At 41.2% G+C, this 18,835-nt stretch overlaps 1 protein-coding gene across 7 annotated transcripts in view; it reads right to left on the minus strand.

The window, feature by feature from the left end:
• Positions 1-18,835, minus strand: part of SMARCA2 (SWI/SNF related, matrix associated, actin dependent regulator of chromatin, subfamily a, member 2) — a 204,379-nt gene that overhangs the window by 164,032 nt on the left and 21,512 nt on the right. For all 7 annotated transcript variants that reach the window (XM_055124192.1, XM_055124193.1, XM_055124194.1 and 4 more), the window contains exons 4-5: positions 14,299-14,694; positions 4,820-5,075 (exon numbers count right to left, since the gene is read on the minus strand). In XM_055124192.1, coding sequence (XP_054980167.1) covers positions 4,820-5,075; positions 14,299-14,694 — 652 coding nt within the window. The remainder of the gene's footprint in view (positions 1-4,819; positions 5,076-14,298; positions 14,695-18,835) is intronic.

Consider the following 18,835-nt stretch of genomic DNA (forward strand, 5'->3'; position numbering starts at 1 on the left):
TATTACATATAACTTAAATCAACTTTTAGTACTATCTCTCTTCAAACTTGGGAAAACACTGTCTTGAATAAACTTAAACAAAAAAGTAATAATTATAACAACAACAATAATAATTATTAGTGCTAAATTAATATCAACTGTACCAGGTTAGGTTCAATGAAATCATGAGATCTTGATTCTCTCACTCCCCACTACTACACACACACACACACACACACACACACACACACACACACACACATATATGTACATACACATACACACACACACACACACACACACACACACAAACCTATGAGATAAATGCTACAATGATTCCACCATACTGATGATAAAACTAAAGTTTGGAAACAGTAAAAATAACATGTAGGTGGACTTCGTGGAGTTAATAAAAGTGGGAATGGAGATTTGACCTTTACTTCTCTGACAATTAAAATATATTCTACAACCAAAAATTTGCCCAGTCATCAACTATAAATGTTGATAATGAATAATTCTGTTTATAAAATGTCACCATTTGGGCTTTGTCAACTGTTGTAATTCTATGTGGTAATATAAAAAGTAAAATTTTCTGTGACTTAAATACTGCATTTAATACTTCAAAGAGTCCAAATAGCAAAATGGATGCTTTAAAAAAAAATCATTGTTTGCTTTGGAAGAGAAATAAAATGTCATCTGTTTTAAAAAAGTAAAAATTATAGCAGGGGAAAAGTATCCCTTGGCTTCACTTAGGGTTTACTCCTCGTTCTGTGCTCAGAGATCTCTCCTGGCAGTACTTGGAAAACATATGGGGTGTCAGGGATTAAGCCCAGGTCAGCTGCACGCAAGGCAGGTAACTTACCCTCTGTATTATCTTGCTGGCCACTAGGTTTCCCAAGATCCTGAATCCCCTTGTTACTCTGGTTTACTCTCTGACAAGTTGGGTCAGTTGCTAACCCCAGGGAATGACTGTGTCTTCTTTTATTTCTAAAGGACTATGGAATTAGGACTAAATAAATAACTTTGGGACATTGGGCTGACAGTACAGAGATTAAATCTCACATAACTGTGTGGGAGGTAGGGAGCAAAAGGGGGAAGAAGGGAGGCAAAAGGAAGAATCTGAAGTAGATGGAACATTAAGTGACTGGGATACTGAACTGGGGAGGTAAAATGAAGTGAGGGAAGGCTTTCTGCACAGGAAAGGGAGCACTCCTGCCTGAAAGGATCGCTTCTCCTAAGGGCCTAGTAATATGTCAATGAATCTTAGATTCCCCAGCACAGAGGACTCTCTCTTTTATGAAATGGAGCCAATGGTACAGGGTGCAAATGTGGCAACTCTAGAGGAAGGGCAGCTTCTATAGTAAAATCACATGCATTCACTCCAGCACATGGTGGGAGGGTGACTGCACACGTCCTTAATGTAGGAAATTTTATCTTGTTGTTGTTGTGGCTAATAGAAATCTTTACTTTAAATAATGCTCTTCTCCAGACAATTTCATCTTCCCATCAATGGGATTCAGCAGGAAGTCTGATAAAGAGATTCAGGATTCTAAACTTTGCAAAACAACAACAGATGTAATACCACATAACTGCAGGAGACTCATTTAGTGTCCTCACGAGTACAGAAAATTGAAGTAGAATTAGGTCACTCAGGTTTTTCATACAGATTGAACAGTAAATCAAGAGGGGTTACTGTTCTGGCAAGAAAAAGAGTTCCATTAAAGGCAACAGATATTTGTTCAGGTCCAGAGGAGAAGTTTATGATTCCTGTAGGAGAGTTATTTGAACAGAAAATGACACTGGGACATTTTGTTCCTTCGAGGAGCTGAGTGACACTTTTAAAAAGAGAGAGAGAGGAAGACTGCCTTAAAAAAATAAATAAAAAAACTCTGACAAAGCAGCCCTTGGTAACTGTCAAGAAGAAATGTTCCAGGTATTAGTGGAAATCAGGACAGGATTATTAACACACACATACACACACAACAACAACAACAACAATAATATGGTAAGCAGACAAGTAAGCTTCTGGAAGTTAGGAAGTCTTCATGTTAAAAATGTGCCTTGATACCAAAGAGGGCTGACATAATTCCAAATACTCTTCTTATATCAGTTCCGGTGAATGTGAACTATATCACTTATGCAAATATTTGTTTATATGCTCATGTGACAATTCCCGGAGCACTCTTGACCAAACGTCTACTCCATGTTTCCCAAAGTGGGCAGATACTAACCTCTACCCAGGCATTCGGAAGATGCAGGGGAGCAGTAGCAAGTTCATGGGGCACTTTCTGTTTGTTTGCTTAAGAAGGTATATTTCCAGCGAGCACTGAGTTTTTGTTGTTGCTGTGGTAGGTGAAATAAGTTTCGGAGCTTCTGATCTACCCTAACTGAAAGGACTAAAGTTACATATATGAACAAGGCAAACAAATTGTGCCAAAGGGGAAAAAAAACCACTAAAAACATTTCTCTGACAGAAGTACAGAGAGCAATAAAGTTCCATCACTTGAGAAAAATGGTCAAAAAGAAAAGATTCAATTTAAATAGGAACAATATGTTTTATCTGAAGAAAATCTGTACAAATCTGAAGCAATGTGTTCCCATGCAGGACTTATTTATGCTTCTACTGAATAAAGAAGGTTAATTTGTCAAAAATCTGATTTTCTGATGAACAAGAAAAGGCAGCTAAATGACTTTTAAAAATTTATGATTCTGACAATTTCCTTTTAATTTTCACAGACAGAGTAAGTGGTATTACAATGGTCAAGGAAATTAATATCTGCTAAAGAATTTCTGACAGATGATTTTTGTTCCAACTTAAGCTCATGAAATTGTGAAAGATTTTTTTTTAGACCTTGGTCAAATCCTTGATCAGTAGATAAAGATAACCAAGTCCCTTCCCATTATCAGTGATCAAAGGTAGCAAGCCATCCTATTAAAGAGAGACAAAGGTAAAGTTCTTGTGCTATTCTTTACAAGTGCCTAAGGGACTTAGTCTAACCATTTCTGAGACTATATTCAACTGATGACTGCAACTGAACAACTTACTACATGTAGGAAGAGCCAGTACCCTATGGCTAAAATTAAAGATGTCCCTAGAAGACTCATTTTGAGATGGCCATAGAGAAATTGAGGGCAAAGGGCCCACAGAAACTTGGGATGCTGGGTTCCCTGATTAATCATTTTGAAAGCCTACAACTTTAGAGAAGACATTTACTAAGTAATAATGGTAATACAAAAAGTAGCCAATCCACCACTTTCTACAATGCCTATGCTTGAAAGATAGAGATGAGCAGTAGATAGAATGAAAGACTAAAACTTTTCACACCTATGAATGGTCTAAAAAAAGAGTGGTTTGTGGCCAGAAAGACAATAAGGTATTGGCCTTGCATGCAGCTGACCTAAATGTAATCCCCAGTACCATATACGGTCCTCTGAGTGATCCCTGAGCAGAGCCATGAGTAAGCTGAGTCCATATGGGTGTGGCCCCAAAACCAAATTAAAAGGGCTTCAATGTTTTCACCTAAGATGTGGCATCTGCCTGAGCTCAGCAGTTAGTAACACTGTCCGAGCAATGGGTTTTAACTTTTTAGGCCAATAGATTAGCATCAGTCGCTGGACTGATGGTAAAACAAAACAAAACAAAAACCCAACACTGAAATGCTATATACAACTTTCTTTTTGTTTTTATTTATTTTGATTTTGGGGTCACACCCACCAATGCTTAGGGGTGGTTCCTGGCTCTGCACTCAGGAATTACTCCTGGTAGTGCCCAGGAGACCGTATGGGATGCCGAGGATCCAACCCAGGTCAGCCAAGTGCAAGGCAAATGCCCTATCCGCTGTAATCGCTCCGGCCCCTCTACTACTTTCTATTGTACACTTTGAGAGACCATCCATTAAGCTCACTTCTGAAAGGTGCTAATATGAGCTCATTACAAGAAAGAGCTGCAATGAAAATTCTAATAAAAATGATCAAGAAAATTTAGGAACTCAGAAAACACATGGACAATGCAGGTTGAATATGGATAACAAATCCAGATGGATTTCTGGTACAAGGAATGTATTATGAGAGAAGTTCACATGATTTGACACAGGTACAGGTAACTATGTACCTTCAGGAAAAGAAAAGTCAGTTAAGGAAGTCAGAATTCTAGAGCAACTAAGTGATTTCCTCTCTATCCCATTGACTGCCTTATTTTAAATACTTCTGACTTCTCTTATTGAATAGAAACATGAAGTACTGCATATCATATTATGTCCTAGCTAAGTACATGTACACATACACACACACACAAAGAGAGAGAGAGAGAGAGAGAGAGAGAGAGAGAGAGAGAGAGAGAGAGCTAACAAACATATGTTTTAGTATCCTGAGACATTTCATTAACCTGAAGGTCAGCCTAATAAAAGACACTCAGGTTATTCCTGACGGGACGAACTGACGAAGCACTGATGTGAGATGCTGCCGTGAGATGATCATTCTCTTTGGCTCACAGCAACTTCAGACCAGGCTTTAATCTTCAAATCCCAGTGCTTAATACAGCACCCAGAATAACAGAGGGACCGGTGAGTTTTCTGACTGAGTGAAATATCACAGTCCAGCCAACTCAGAGATGCCAGGGGGCCCCTATTTCCCACCCCAATTGCAAATATTTTGGTAATTTTTTTGTTCTGAAAGCACCCTCCTGACATGAGCTTCAGGCTCTGCAACTACAACTACACGCAGGCCTTTCCCATGTCCCCGAGTACAAAATGACAAAAACACGAGGGGACACACCCTCTACAGGCTTCTGCGTCCTTGCAGGAACACAGCCTCTTCAGCCCTCCCTGGACAGGTGTATTACCTATATTCCCGCTCCTGTAGAATCTCCACGGGGTCCAGGCCTTGCGGCTTCTGAATGGGGCTGATCCGGCTCTGCTTCTGCTGCAGCTGAAGGATGGGTGACGGCTGGCCCGGGGCGGGCTGCGGCATGGAGGGTCCAGGCACGGCGGCTGCAGGAGGCTGCGCTGCCGCAGGGGGTGCAGGTGAGGGCCGGCCACTGGGCACGGGCATAGGTAGCTTCTGTGGGGTGCTTGAGCCACTCAGCTCTGTCCCAGGGCCTAGAGGACAAGAACAACATTGGCAGATCTGGCTGGACGTTGCCTTGTAGACAAGCCCAGCCTGCCACCAGCCCTTTGGGGGTCCAGGGATGAGGACACAAAATTTCTTAGGGGAGGGAAGGAAAGAAGATAAGGAAGACAAATGGGACAGGAAGGAAGTGGAGCAAAGTGAAAGAACTGGCATCTATCCCCAATGAAATCCACTACTGAACTCTGGCAACAATGATGACAAAAATTGACCCTGGGAGTTGAACCAGAGTTGGCCCAGAGCAAGACAAGTACCTAACCCCAGCATTCTCTCTCTGGCCTCTTTTTCTTTTTTCCTCTTCTTTTCCTTTCTGTTCTATTTGTTTGTTTCCTAAAAATTTCCAGTGCAAGGACCAGAGAGACAGTACAATGGGTAGGGTGCTTGTCTTGCACACAGCTGACGTGGGGTTGATCCCAGCACCCCAGATGGCAGCCAGAGCCTATCAGGAGTGATCCCTGAGTGAGCGCAGAGTTAGGAGTAACCCTGGGCACAGCTGGGTGTAGTCCAACAACAAGAATCACAGGTGCACTGCAGAGTTTGGAAGAAGGAAGACGGTCACCAAAAAGGTGCAATTTGGGTTTGAAAATCACACTTTGCAAGCTACAGGTAAACTTCCCTGGACAGACCTCTACCCCAGTCGGAGGTGTTATTAGAATGGATGGTTTAAAACACAGCCTCAGTGGAGCGAGAGTATAGGGGCGAAGGTGCATATGCAGTTGACCCAGGCGGGATCCCCAGAACCACACAGCATCCCCTTCCAAGAAAGTATCAGCGGGGGGGGGGGGTAGCTCTTGTATAGTGCAGCATCTCTGACACTCCGGAGCACTGCATCCTCAGGCGCATTGCTTGGACCCTTGCATTGAATCTCCCATCTGGTTGGCTAAGAACTACTAGGAGGCATCCTTGAGCACCCTTGCAACCCTTCCCCGCAAATAAATCAAATACAGGAGACTAGAAAAATGTTTTAATAATACAAAAAATATATAGAAATAATACATTTTAAGTAAGATAAAGTAAAATGTAGTCTGGAGTATGCTAGTGCCCTGGTGGGATTAAAAGTGATTTAACTGTATTTCAGATTTAATCAGTGCATGTAGGTACCTTAAGCTTTGATTTTTGTTCTGTCTTATTTGGAACCACACCTTGCTTGTGCTCAGGGATCAGTCCTGATAGTGCTCAGGGACCAGATGGGGTACTGAGAATCCAAACCCGGTCAGTCCCACGCAAAGGCAAGCACCACATCTGCTATACTCTCTTACTGCCTCCTCTTAAACTTTCTGTACTGGCCCCCTTAAGTTTATTTTTTTAAATCTATGTATTAGATAGGTGTTTTCTAATATAGATAAATAAGCAATCCAAATCTGCTTATTCTAATAAAATTGGCAAATATTAATATTTAAGGATAGTACTTGTCTCATGTTTCCATTATCAAGCTGATCAAAATGCATTAACAAGTTAATTAAAAACAATTCTCCACTTCCAACTTTAGGTGTTTAACTGCTAGGTACAGACCTAAAATAAGAAATATCCCATGTCTCCACTTACTTTTAAAAAAGTTTTTACTCACTTTTAAATTATAAATAAGATTAATATAGGTACTAGAGTGGAAAATATATTTTTCAAAAAAAACTCAGTTAAGCAGATGTTAAAAACTCTAGAGGCATTCTTCCAAATATTTTCTATACCCTTTTGAAGAGAAAATAGGATTATTAAATGGTAAAAAATAGTCTATATACTTCAGAGTGACTTAGTAATTAATCCAAAACATACATTATAGAAAAACTGAACATATTTACTCAATTTCTAGTAAACACCATTTAGAAATGCACCTAAATGGCAATGCAAGGATAGCTATAAGCAAACATTTTGACAGGAGGAATGTGAAGAATTAGAATAGTTTAGGAAACTATAGTGTGCATGCATGTGTATGTTTGTGTCTGCACTGTTAATTTTCTCCTGGCCCTTATCCTGACATTAAATAAACCTCTTTTTCAAAAAGACAGAGCACCAGATAAGATTTCCTGGGGTAATCTACAATGCTGGTCCTAGGGGTTGATGAAAATGTTTTGGGGAAAAATGCATTTCTTCTTATTTTAGAAATTATAGATATATCATTATAATAAAGAAGTCCTTTTTCAGCTAAGTGCTTTCTACTTTTTTCCCCAAAATACATTTTTATATAGTACATTACTTTTTATATTTTTATATAGAGTTTCATTCATCCATTTGTAAGAAATCAAATTTCTAAACATTATAAATATCAGGATTATCTAGCACTGGAATAAGTTATAGGTAGATGTCATATTGTCATATCCCCCCCCACCCCAGGTTCTTAAAATAAAATATATTTTTCATTTCTTTAGGTGTAATCCAGACAAAACAGGAAAGACAACTTTGAAACATTTATTTTTATTTCTGTGATTCAATGAATCTCCTTAATAAGTTCAAGACACCGGTAGAAACAAATATTAACCATTTCAAGTCTTGGCATAAGAATATAAGTGAACTAATTAATGAACTTAATACATGTAAACTCTTGAAAAATACCACTAACCTTTTAATATAAAAAAAATCATGTCTTACTGTCAAAGTATCATAGTAATCATTTAAATTTCAACTCTTGAGGTGTTTTTCCTTCTTTAAAAGTTTAAGTAATTCGGCTGGAGAGATAGCACAGCGGGTAGGGCGTTTGCCTTGCACGCGGCCGACCCGGGTTCAAATCCCAGCATCCCATATGGTCCCCTGAGCATGGCCAGGGGTAATTCCTGAGTGCAGAGCCAGGAGTAACCCCTGTGCATTGCCAGGTGTGACCCAAAAAGCAAAAAAAAAAGTTTAAGTAATTCATCAACAACTGTCATAACAGTACAACAATGTTATACATTTCACTTATTCTGGCCCTCTACTCTTTAGCCTTACAGGCTATAAATACCATTCAGCCTATAATGATCTTTGAACTATATTCAAGCCATTATTTTTAAAACCATATTTATCCATAGGAAACATGTCTATTATCCCTGGCACCCAGGATGTAGTCCTGTTTAACCTCTGACTCCAAACTAGATCTGATACATCCACAAAGCTAGCCTCCTTTTAAATCAACAAAGACATCCTTATCTAAACTGACTGACCCTTAAGACTGAGAAGCAGAGAGACTCAAATATGTACTTACATTTTCGAATCTCTAGAAAGCCATGAAAGAATCAGGTATATTCAAAGCCTGCTGGTATACTTATAATCAGGTACATTTATCACCTGCTGTATGAGCCTGAGAAAGTTCCTTTAATCCTCTGGGCCTCAGTTTTCTTAGCCATGGAATGAAGGTAATATCAGCTCCCATTCACCGGGGGGTAGTGATGCTTCAATGAGACAGTGCCGTTACAAGTGTAACCCTCAGCTCTTCTTGTTTATTGCCAAAGAGGGAAAGGTAAATATGCCTAATTGACTGTCTTATAACACCCCCTCTGCCCGCCTCTGCTTCCCCACTCCCCCTCCCGCAGTCCCCCTCCCCCCCACAGAGTCATGGTAAAAGCTTCTGAGAAAATCAGCACTGAATTAGCTGGCAGTTACAGGAGAACTGTTGTGTGTGCGTGGTTTTTTTGGTAGCAAACTACAAAAGTATTTCTATAGTTTAATACAATTTAGCAAAAATACTCAGATGAATTGCCAATCTGTTATCAGAGTCACAAGCAAACACCTAAATATACAAGTTCATTTATTATGTGTGTTTATTTTCTCCTCCCTCTAATATAAACCTTCTATTTACAGAGACTGGAAACTGAATGCAGCAAACTGCAATCAGACATGCCCAGAATGGAACTACCTATTCACTGGGTTTTATGCCAACCCACAGGCAGCTTACAGCAGAGCTGCCTAACAGGACTGGATTTCTATAGTAAGGGACTCCATTTCCTCTACAGCAGACACTGGGGGTCTGGGGTATGATAAGACCTCTCCCTGAAATCTTCAAAGAGAAGACAAATTACATTCTTCTATTTATCTCCTATCCCCTATCCAATGTAAACAATTTGGGCATAATTGTCAGAGGCACACAAAATGTGCCTGCTTTCTCTTCAGACCTCAAGTTTAGAAGTCCACACAGTGGACTGGGGTGATTAGCAGACACCCCAGAGGAACACTCAAGTCCAGCTAAGAAAAGTGAGAGGATTTTACTGGAGACATCCAGAAGCCTGATTTTAAGAAGCAGAAAGGAGGAGGAAAAAAAAAACCCAGTAAGCCTCACAGCTATACTTTCAGAGCATCTGCTTTGCCCTCTGGCACACAGGATAGCTATGCAAATAACAGCTCAGTGTATTAAATAAGGATTTCAGTGGTTTCTACAGGTTGAAAAAATAAAGAAAGAAACATAATGAAGTGCTTCTAAATGGAGCATACTAAGACATTTTAGGTAACTAAAAAGGGTTCCGAGTACAGAGTGATAAACACCGAAAAAATGTAGCATAAAAAATTTTCAATTTCGCTCTACTCTCTAAAAGAAAAAATGTGGAGAGAAAAACTGAGAGGTTAGATTTGAGTGGTGCCTATAGCAGGTAAGAGCTAAAATTCAAGCAATTCCTACAGTTCAACCATGCACCTCCTGTGCTGGCACTCAAGAGGTCAGTCTCGAGAAATTAGGATTCTAGAGTAGGTCTGAGCTAAACACGCCCTATCTGAAAGAGTCCCTTTTGAGTATGAATGATACTAGAAATTGGAACCAAAGAAAATCAGAATCACTACTATCTCCAGATACATAAATGGACTTAAAGCTTATTTCCCCCCTGAAGTAGCAAGAGTATAAGCAATTATATATGCTGCTTTTTTATGGAGTGGGGGGCAGGGCAAAATCAAGAATGAGTAAAAAAAATACACACACACACATACACACACACACACACACACACACACATATATATATGTAAAGAGAGAGAGAGAGAGAGAGAGAGAGAGATCTTAGGTCTTTTGGGTTTTTTTTGAGTCACACCCAGCGATGCACAAGGGTCACTCCTGGCTCTGCATTCAGGAATTACCAGTTGTGGTGTTCAGGAGACCATATGGAATGCTGGGAATCGAACCTGGGTAGGCTGCATGCAAGGCAAACGCCCTACCCACTGTGCTATTGCTCCAGCTCTAAGAATGAGTAAAATATATTAACTTTAAAAAATAGTCTTGCACTATTTGATTAGTCCTAAATATAATTGAAGAAAAATGTTCAAGTTAGGTTATCGTGTCTCTATAAGAGCTAAGATTTGGGGACAAGTTCAGCAATATTGTCAGTGTAACATCCTTGCCAGGGGCAGAAAGAGTCTTCTCTACTTCCCCTTCATCTGTGGTCTCCTTGTCCATATCAGCACAAACACCTTCTGTCCAAATTTTCAATTATTTGGGGGTGGAGGAGGTGGGGTGGGGTTATGGGAATTTCCCAATCAGGAGCCCTTCCCAGTGATTCCTGACCAACTGGACCAGTGATCAATACAAGAGCCCAAGGATGAGGTGCTGTCGGGTTCCTGCAGTTCTAGGGGCCATCTAGGCCACCCCAGAAGTGCTCGGTGCTCACAAGCCACCAGGGCCACACCTGGAGGTGCTTGTGGGCCTCCCAAAGCTACATCCACTGATATTGGAGGACCACATGGCCCGTGTTGGGACTCAAACTGGGGTTAGTCAGATGCCGTAAGTCCTATACTATTTCTCTGTCCCAGTTTCATGTCTAGAAGCTGGAAATAGAGATAAGACATGAGGTGTATATGTTAAAGTAAAATCTGAATAACATTCAGAGGCTAAGGTCTGAAGATGTTGGAATTGGAGCTAGGATTTTCAAAGAGTACCAGAGCCCAGGCAGCTCTGAGTCCTTGGGCCCCAGTAGTGAGCCAAGGCCCAGCTGGCCAAGAATCAGGCATGGCCTCCAAAGTGCCCTGAATACTACTTGGAAGTCCCCCTCCCCCTAAAGAAAAGAGAAGGGGGGAGGGGTATTTTCTTCTGAAAATAACCCAGAAAATGAATTGTGCTCACTAGGAAGTGAAAGCTGAAATGCCAAGTTTTTACTTTTATTTATTTCTTTTATTTTCCTTGTTCTTTTTTTTTTAATTTTGTTGAATCACTATGAGATAGTTAGAAGCTTTCATGTTTGGGTTACAATCACACAATGGTCAAACACCCATCCCTTCACCAGTGCACATTCTCCACCACCCACCACCAATATCCCCAGTATATCCCCCCTTTTCCACCCTCCCCCTGCCTCCATGGCAGATAATATTCCTCTTTCTTTCTTTCTTTCTTTCTTTCTTTCTTTCTTTCTTTCTTTCTTTCTTTCTTTCTTTCTTTCTTTCTTTCTTTCTTTCTTTCTTTCTTTCTCTTTCCTTCCTTCTTTTTTTCTCCCTCTCTCCTCTCTCCCTCCCTCTCTCCTCTCTCCCTCCCCCCTCTCTCCCCCCTCCCCCTCCCCCTCCCCTTCCCCCTCTCTGACTTTGCACTGAGAAATTACTTCTATCAGTGCTCAAGGGACCACACAGGATGCTAAGATTTGAACTCAGGCTGGTAGGGCAAGGCAAATACCCTACCCACTGTACTGTGGTTCTGGTCCCACTCTGCTTTTTTCTATCTGACTATATTCCCAAAAGCTGGAGTTACACAGTTCTAACACCTCTAAATATCTTGGGTTCTAACTACCTATTCCTACATGGTTTTCTCATATGACATTTTCAATTTCTGATGTTTAGTTTTTTAAGATCCATATCCCACATGTTGGTCCAACAGCCAACATCCAGAGACTATAACACAAAACTCCCAGAAGAGAGCAACATAGAGAGTCTCCTGCCCGAGAGCCTGGCTGTCTTCCCTTGGAGGGGGTGGGCCTCAGTTTCGCTCCCTGCCCCAAGCAGAGCTCCCGCAGCCAAAGACCTCCAGAGCCAAGCCACAGCCATGCTCAAGGCCCTTCTCCATACGTTCGGACGAACCTCACACATGAAGGAACCAGAAGAGGAACCCAGGTGTATGGGACCCAGGACTGAGGCCTCCAAGCCTGCTAGGATCAGGACTGGGCCTCTTCCACCCAGACTCCCCATTTTCCAGTAGCTAGGTGGTCACACCAAGGGACTGCCCCCAGTGCCGTGTAATCCTACCAATGGCCAACATCCAGAGACTATAACACCAAGCTCCTAGAAGTGACATCTTTTAGCCTAGTTCTCCCTCTGGGAGAATCAGGCAAGCTACTGAGAGTTTTCTGCCCTCATGGGAGAGCCTCGCAAACTCCCCATGGCATATTCATATGCCAAAACCAGTATCAATGATGGATCTCATTTCCCTGACCCTGACAGAGCCTCCAATGTGGCATTGTTGGGAAGGACGAGTAAAGAGAGGCTTCCAAAATCTCAGGGCTAGGACGAATGGAGATGTTACTGAGACTGCTCAAGAAATTCAATGATCAACGGGATGATGATGATGGTGCTGATGATGATGATTCCCACAAAAGCACCACCAGAAGATGACAGGGTACTTTCGTGCTCTTTAAAAACCAACTCCTTGGGACTGGAGAGGTAATATAGGAGGGAGGGAAGGCACTTGCCTTGCACGTGGCTGATGTAACCATGACCCGGTTTAATCCCCTGCAGCACATAAGTTCTTCCAAGCACAGACAGGAGTCACTCATGAACATTACCCCCAAATAATAAAATAATAAAAATAACCCATTTCTTGGGTTCCATCTACTATTAGCAATGAAAATCTTTTCCTTCAGGTAGGACAACTCTTGCTGCTTACTCTACTAGAAAAAGAAACACTTCATAAACTCAGAAGGAAGGATATTAAAAATAATTACAGGAACAACAACAACAATTATAGTAACAATAGAATGCTCTCCCTACCCCTAAGCCCCACTACCCAGGAAGATCAACATGTCAGGATTTACTCAATTGAAGAGAAACCATTTCCAGGGAATGGAAGTAATGTTGAGGCACATTCAAAGCCCTGGGGATTTACAGCTCTTGGTTAAAATAGAACCTCTCTGCCTACACAGAACTTTACAAAAAAATTTTCCCACATGAAACACTGTTCATGGTGCACTGCCCTAAAGCCCCTAACACCTCTGAATTCTACCAGTGGGAACATGCCAGAACACCAGAAAGTCACATAAGGACTAACTCATCCAGGACCATTATATAATGCCATAGCTAAAGATGCGATGCCAGGTTCTATAAGAAATAGGCCATATGGAGTCTGCTGCTCCGTTTATTATGAACAAGCATCCCCGATCTCTCTCTCCATCATGCAGTGCCATTTAATAACAACAACAATTTTCAACGTGATCCCACCTGGAAAGTCAACATAATACTCCCAGGGTCAGAACGGTCCTGTGTCCTCAAGAAAGAGGGAAACAACTGACAACTGTCCTCTGAAGAGAGTTGTGAGGATCAGCCAGCTGATTCTGGTTCCTCTCCTGACTGAGGAAACGAAAGTAACTGCTGAAGTTCAGTGGCAACAAGAAGGAGCACATTTGTGGGCCCCCACTCCTGGCCTCTGTTAACATCTATCTCTTTATTTCTGAGTTTTTGGTTTGTTTGTTTATTTGGGGGCCACACCTGGTGATTCTCAGGGGTCATTCCTGGCTCTACACTCAGGAATTACTCCTGGTGGGCTCTAGGAACCATGTGGGATGCCATGAATTGAACTCAGGTTGGCTGTGTGCAAAGCTGTATGCAAGTCTTCCTCATTTAACTATCACTCTGGTCCCCATTTCTGATTTTCTAACAGATAATTCCTCCTTACAAGTACACTTCTGGTTCTGCCTTCCCCATGTTTTTCCCAACCAAAAGAAGATGGAAAGAGATCAATCAACAAAGACAAAACGGCTCTCAAAGCATTGCTCTGAGGAGCACATTTTGACGATGGAATACTGGCTACAAGGCTTTTGAACCTGGTTTGTGCTGGTGGGCTGCTGAGAGACTTCGAGCCTCTTGAAGGAGAATGTGAAAAGCATGAAGGATAGTGCTTTCCTCTTAGGTCCATAGCTGGCAGGGTGGGGCTCTGAAGGTTACGAACATGGCTCTGGAACTCTCTCACGGGAGGAGGCGAGAGAGTCAGGGCCAAGCACATGAAGCAAGACAACGGAGGCAGCCTGGGCTTATACCAACCCAGTGCCTGGTGCCTTTGGCAGTCTTTCCTGTCTAAGCTGCCTCTCTGTGCTATCATTGGGTTGCAACATTCACTTACCCGATGCCCTGTTGAAGCTAACAAGGGCCTGCTGCTGTTGTGGCGGCTGCTGCTGCGGCTGCGTCTGGGGCTGGGGCTGCTGCTGCGGTGGTGGCTGCTGCTGCTGCATGCCAGGCAATGTCCTTTTCCCCTGAACTGCAAGTTGCAGGGTTTCGGGGAGGGGCTGGCCCCGCGCCAACATTTTGTAAGCTAAAATCTGAGCTCGCAGCTGATGCAGCTGGACAGGGCTGAAAGGCGAGGGTCCTCGATTGGGCTGGCTCATCGCCTGTGGATCCCCCTGGATGAGGGGCCCTGGCTGGCTCTGCGGCATCTGTGGTGGAGTCGGGCCCCCTCCTGACATAGGGCTGGAGACGTGCTCTGGGGCTCCCAATGGGGATGGGTGTGGCGACATGTAACCTGGAATCAAGCACACAAGGAGATCACGCTAACCCTCTGTGACCCTGACAAAGCATTCCTCAACTGTCTTAAAGTCTTCTTGAATAGCACCATTTGGCAGAGACATAAAATTCTACAAAGAAATAATTACACATAGAATTTGAAGTGGACTTACATATAAATATGATTTTAAATTTTCTAATAGTTGCATGAAAAAGAAACAGAGAACATAAATTTGAATATATCACATCAACATACCTCAAATATCACTTTAAAAAGTAAACAGTATTAGAGAAATTAAAGCTTTTTTTAATAATAAATTAAAACATCTCAAATTGGATTAGCCATATTTCAAGTAAGAAAAAGTCATATTGTCCTGGAAGGTAAAAGGTTAGAGGCGGTTCACACTTAAAGGGAAATAACAAGGAGGTAAAATTATACAATAAAAGCAGTTTCAGCCAAGAGAACAAAACCTGACAGAGCCTATTATATAAAAATGGGGGATATATAGGGGGCCAGAGAGATAGTACAGTGACTAGGGTGCTTGCCTTGCATTTGGCCAATCTGGGTTTGATCCCTTGTACCCCATTTTGTGGCCCAAAACCAAAATTAAAATTAAAAAGTAACCAAAACAGAATGGTGAGTGGAGTCCTTAAAGGGAAAGCAAATATTACCTGATCTATTATTATGCATGCCAAGAATAACTTGCAAATACCAACAGCCTTCAATGATGCAGGCTTACTCAGGGCACTGTACATACTATCCTAATTGATTTCTCCCTGGTAGCAGTGCCTGACGGAAGTATTGTGTGCAGGTGATTTATTTGGAAAGAGTGGGGAATGTGGCCGAGGGAGAGAAAGGTAATTTAAGGCAGAGAAGGCAGACAATAGGAGTGCATTATTGAGCCAGCTGCTCAGTGGCACCTGCTTAGGGACATAAGGCAAATAGCTTTCCCCACAGGCATTCCAGGAAAAGGCTGAAGAAGCTGGAGTATTCATGCTTTTAAGAGCACCAGTGACTACTAATGTCACTTGCTAGAACTAATTCTCTAGGATGGGAATTTTGCCAAGTGGTGGGCACCAGAACACAGAAGGTAGAGGGCAAGACAGTATTCCTGGCCACCTGGTTATCAGCCTGTTAGGAGCATAGAAACGGAAAGAGAACAAAGGATATGAGTAGAGTGTACGTTATTTAGTCAATCCTTAGCACATCCAGAAGAAATGTATTGTCACCTCTTCTTTTTACTCTTTTTTTTGAGCCACACACAACAGTTCTCAGGGTTGTCAGTTCTGTGCCCCAGTATTACTTTTTTGGGGGTCACACCCGGCGATGCACAGTGGTTATTCCAGGCTCTGCACTCAGGAATTACTCCTGGCGGTGCTCTGGAGACCATATGGGATGGTGGGATTCGAACCCAGGTCAGCTATGTGCAAGGCAAATGCCCTACTCACTGTGCTATCACTCCAGCCCCGCCAGTATTACTTTTGGTGGGCTTGAGGCACCCTATACAGTAATGGAGATCAAACCCAGATTGGTCACATGTAAAGTAGGTGCTTAACTATCGTATCATCTCTCTGAACTTATGTCACATCTTTTTATAAAATAAGGATGACGATCTCCAGAAAGTACATTTTACACAATCAGAACTTTGCAGCTCCAAGATTCAAATTAAGATTTGTCCGATTATTACATGCATATTCTTTCTATGGTCTAATATTAATTTGGTAAGATAAAAATAACTTAAGGACTTAAAATTATAATAATTTTCTAGAACTACAATAACATAACAGAAAGATAAGACTAATTGACTTGGGTCAAGAGGACCTTAGATATTTAGAATAGGGATGTGTGTGTGTGTGTGTGTGTGTGTGTGTGTGTGTGTGTGTGTGTGTGTGTGTGTGGTGTGCTGGGAATCAAACCTCATACCTGTGATTCATGCACTCAACTACTCAGCTACATCTCTGGTGCCAAGAATAGTTTTCTGAAGAAGAAAATAAAAATGCACAAAAAAATTTCAAGGAACTTATTTCAGTAGATAAACTGTAGAGCCTGGCCAAAACAGTCCTAGAAAAACTTATGACTGAGTGTTGTTAGAACGAGATCCAAGATGAAAGCGAGAACAAACTGGCCTAGTACAATCGAAAAGGTTGTACTAAATGCAAACCAAGTGCTGATTAAACACGTCAGTGATACCTAAGACACAATGTAAAATGTTAGACAATGTAAAATGTTAGATAAAGGTCTCTGCCTTGTAATAAACCTACTCATGTCACACTTATCATTAAAGGCCACCACATACATGTTTACTACATCTATGCTAAGCACCCGGGCATCTGCCAGGTTTGATCTGAAACCACTCTGTGCATCTGTACAAAATCACAAGGGTTCCAAGAATACAAGACCAACACTGAACGGACTCAATATCACCACTCTTACAGGACCCAACTATATAAAGGATATGGCTACTTTGATCTCAATTGCCCTACAGAGAGAGAAAATAGATTTAACATGATGGCCCTCAGACTACAGTAGGCTTTGTTCTATTACTTGGTGAGAAGCAGAATTCTGTCCAAAGAAACACTGCCCTGAAGAGAAATGGGAGAGAAGCTCCCTCTCCTCCCCCAAATCCTATGTCTCTTAAAGGAGCAGAAAGAATCTTACAGCAATTAGGGTTCTAGTTGAGCCTACACATTAGCCAAGAAAGCATCTCAGAAATCAGCCGGCAAGACTAGCAAAAACTTAAATCTCAATATTTTCTTATTTATATCAACAAAGACTTAAAGAGAGTACCAATAGATTACATTTAATATTATTCCTTCTTAAGAAGGTTTTTCTTTACCCCATAGTTGTAATGCCTCTACAAAATGAACTTATTCATGAAGAAAGCACTTCCTGTCACCTGTCTTTAAAAGTCCTTCCAATACCAGGGGAAATCTGATATGGGGGGGGGGGGGAAACTTCCTATAAAGTCATACAACATTTTCCTCAAAGAAGCTTACTACCAGGGATTTAAATGAATCAGTTGTGTCCTGCCTCTGCTCTCTTTCACCTATGTCCTAAGGTTGTCGATTGGAGCTTCCCATGAGAAAGCACAAATGCCAGAAACATTTGACCAAAGCATTGATAATCCAGATGTAAATGCAACTGTATGTACTGTCCATAAAATCACTCTTTAAACTAAGAAGTAGGGACTGTACTGTTAGGAAGGCACAATAATTCAAACAAAAAAAGAATAACTTGAAAATCAACACAAAATACATTTAACTTAAATTTTTGGTAAGAAACTGAGAGTGGACTAAAAATCACTTTCCAGAATCAATCAACATAACAAAACCCTACCTTTAATGTGACAAGAAAAATAGGATGTTCAACACTCCATAATATTTCAAGAAAAACAATCTCAATGATGAAACAACATAACATATTTTGGTAATTATCTTTAGTTGAGAAAAAAGAATGAGAAAGAAATTGCCTGAGAATGACTGTACTTTTGTCTGTAGGGTAACCGTACTAATGCAGAATCTGCTCTTTTTGAAATCTGGTTTGATTTGCTCATTCAAAAGTAGTCAAAAATGGCAGTTTTCTTTCCTTCATCTTCATGGGCCATTATCTCCCCAGTTTCACCTTGCCTCTGAGAAAAGCAATCACCTCTTTGCTTTTAAATAATCTTAAACTTAGAAGCTGCCAATTTTATATGAATTTTCTCTTCACACACACAGACACATGCATACACACCTTAAATATTCTATACTTGCCTTTAAAGGCTTTTTTTTTTCTATCCACTAGGCTAAAAATAAACAATGTTATCATTGGAACCATAAGGTACACAATTCAGTATTTATTGAAGGAAATGGTTTTGCTTCTCAACCAATACCCCAAAATAACCTAACAGGTTGCTAGGTAGTTAAAACTGGCAGGTTTCTGATCAATACCATACCTTTCTGTACCTATGTGTTTATAATTGGCTTCCTACAATGGGGTTTTTAAAGATTCATGCTATTGCAAAGCCTAAATTCTTTTTAGATCATTACATAGAAAAGCACTGTTATACCAATTCTACTGTATTTAAGAACATGCTTTAAATAACTCAGATCCAACCTACAGTATACTTTCTAGGTAAGCAAAATATATATAATCCTGATTCTGCTTAATGTAGACCTTT

This window comes from Sorex araneus, chromosome 1 (assembly GCF_027595985.1).
Source record: "Sorex araneus isolate mSorAra2 chromosome 1, mSorAra2.pri, whole genome shotgun sequence".
In the NCBI taxonomy this organism is placed as follows: Eukaryota; Metazoa; Chordata; class Mammalia; order Eulipotyphla; family Soricidae; genus Sorex; species Sorex araneus.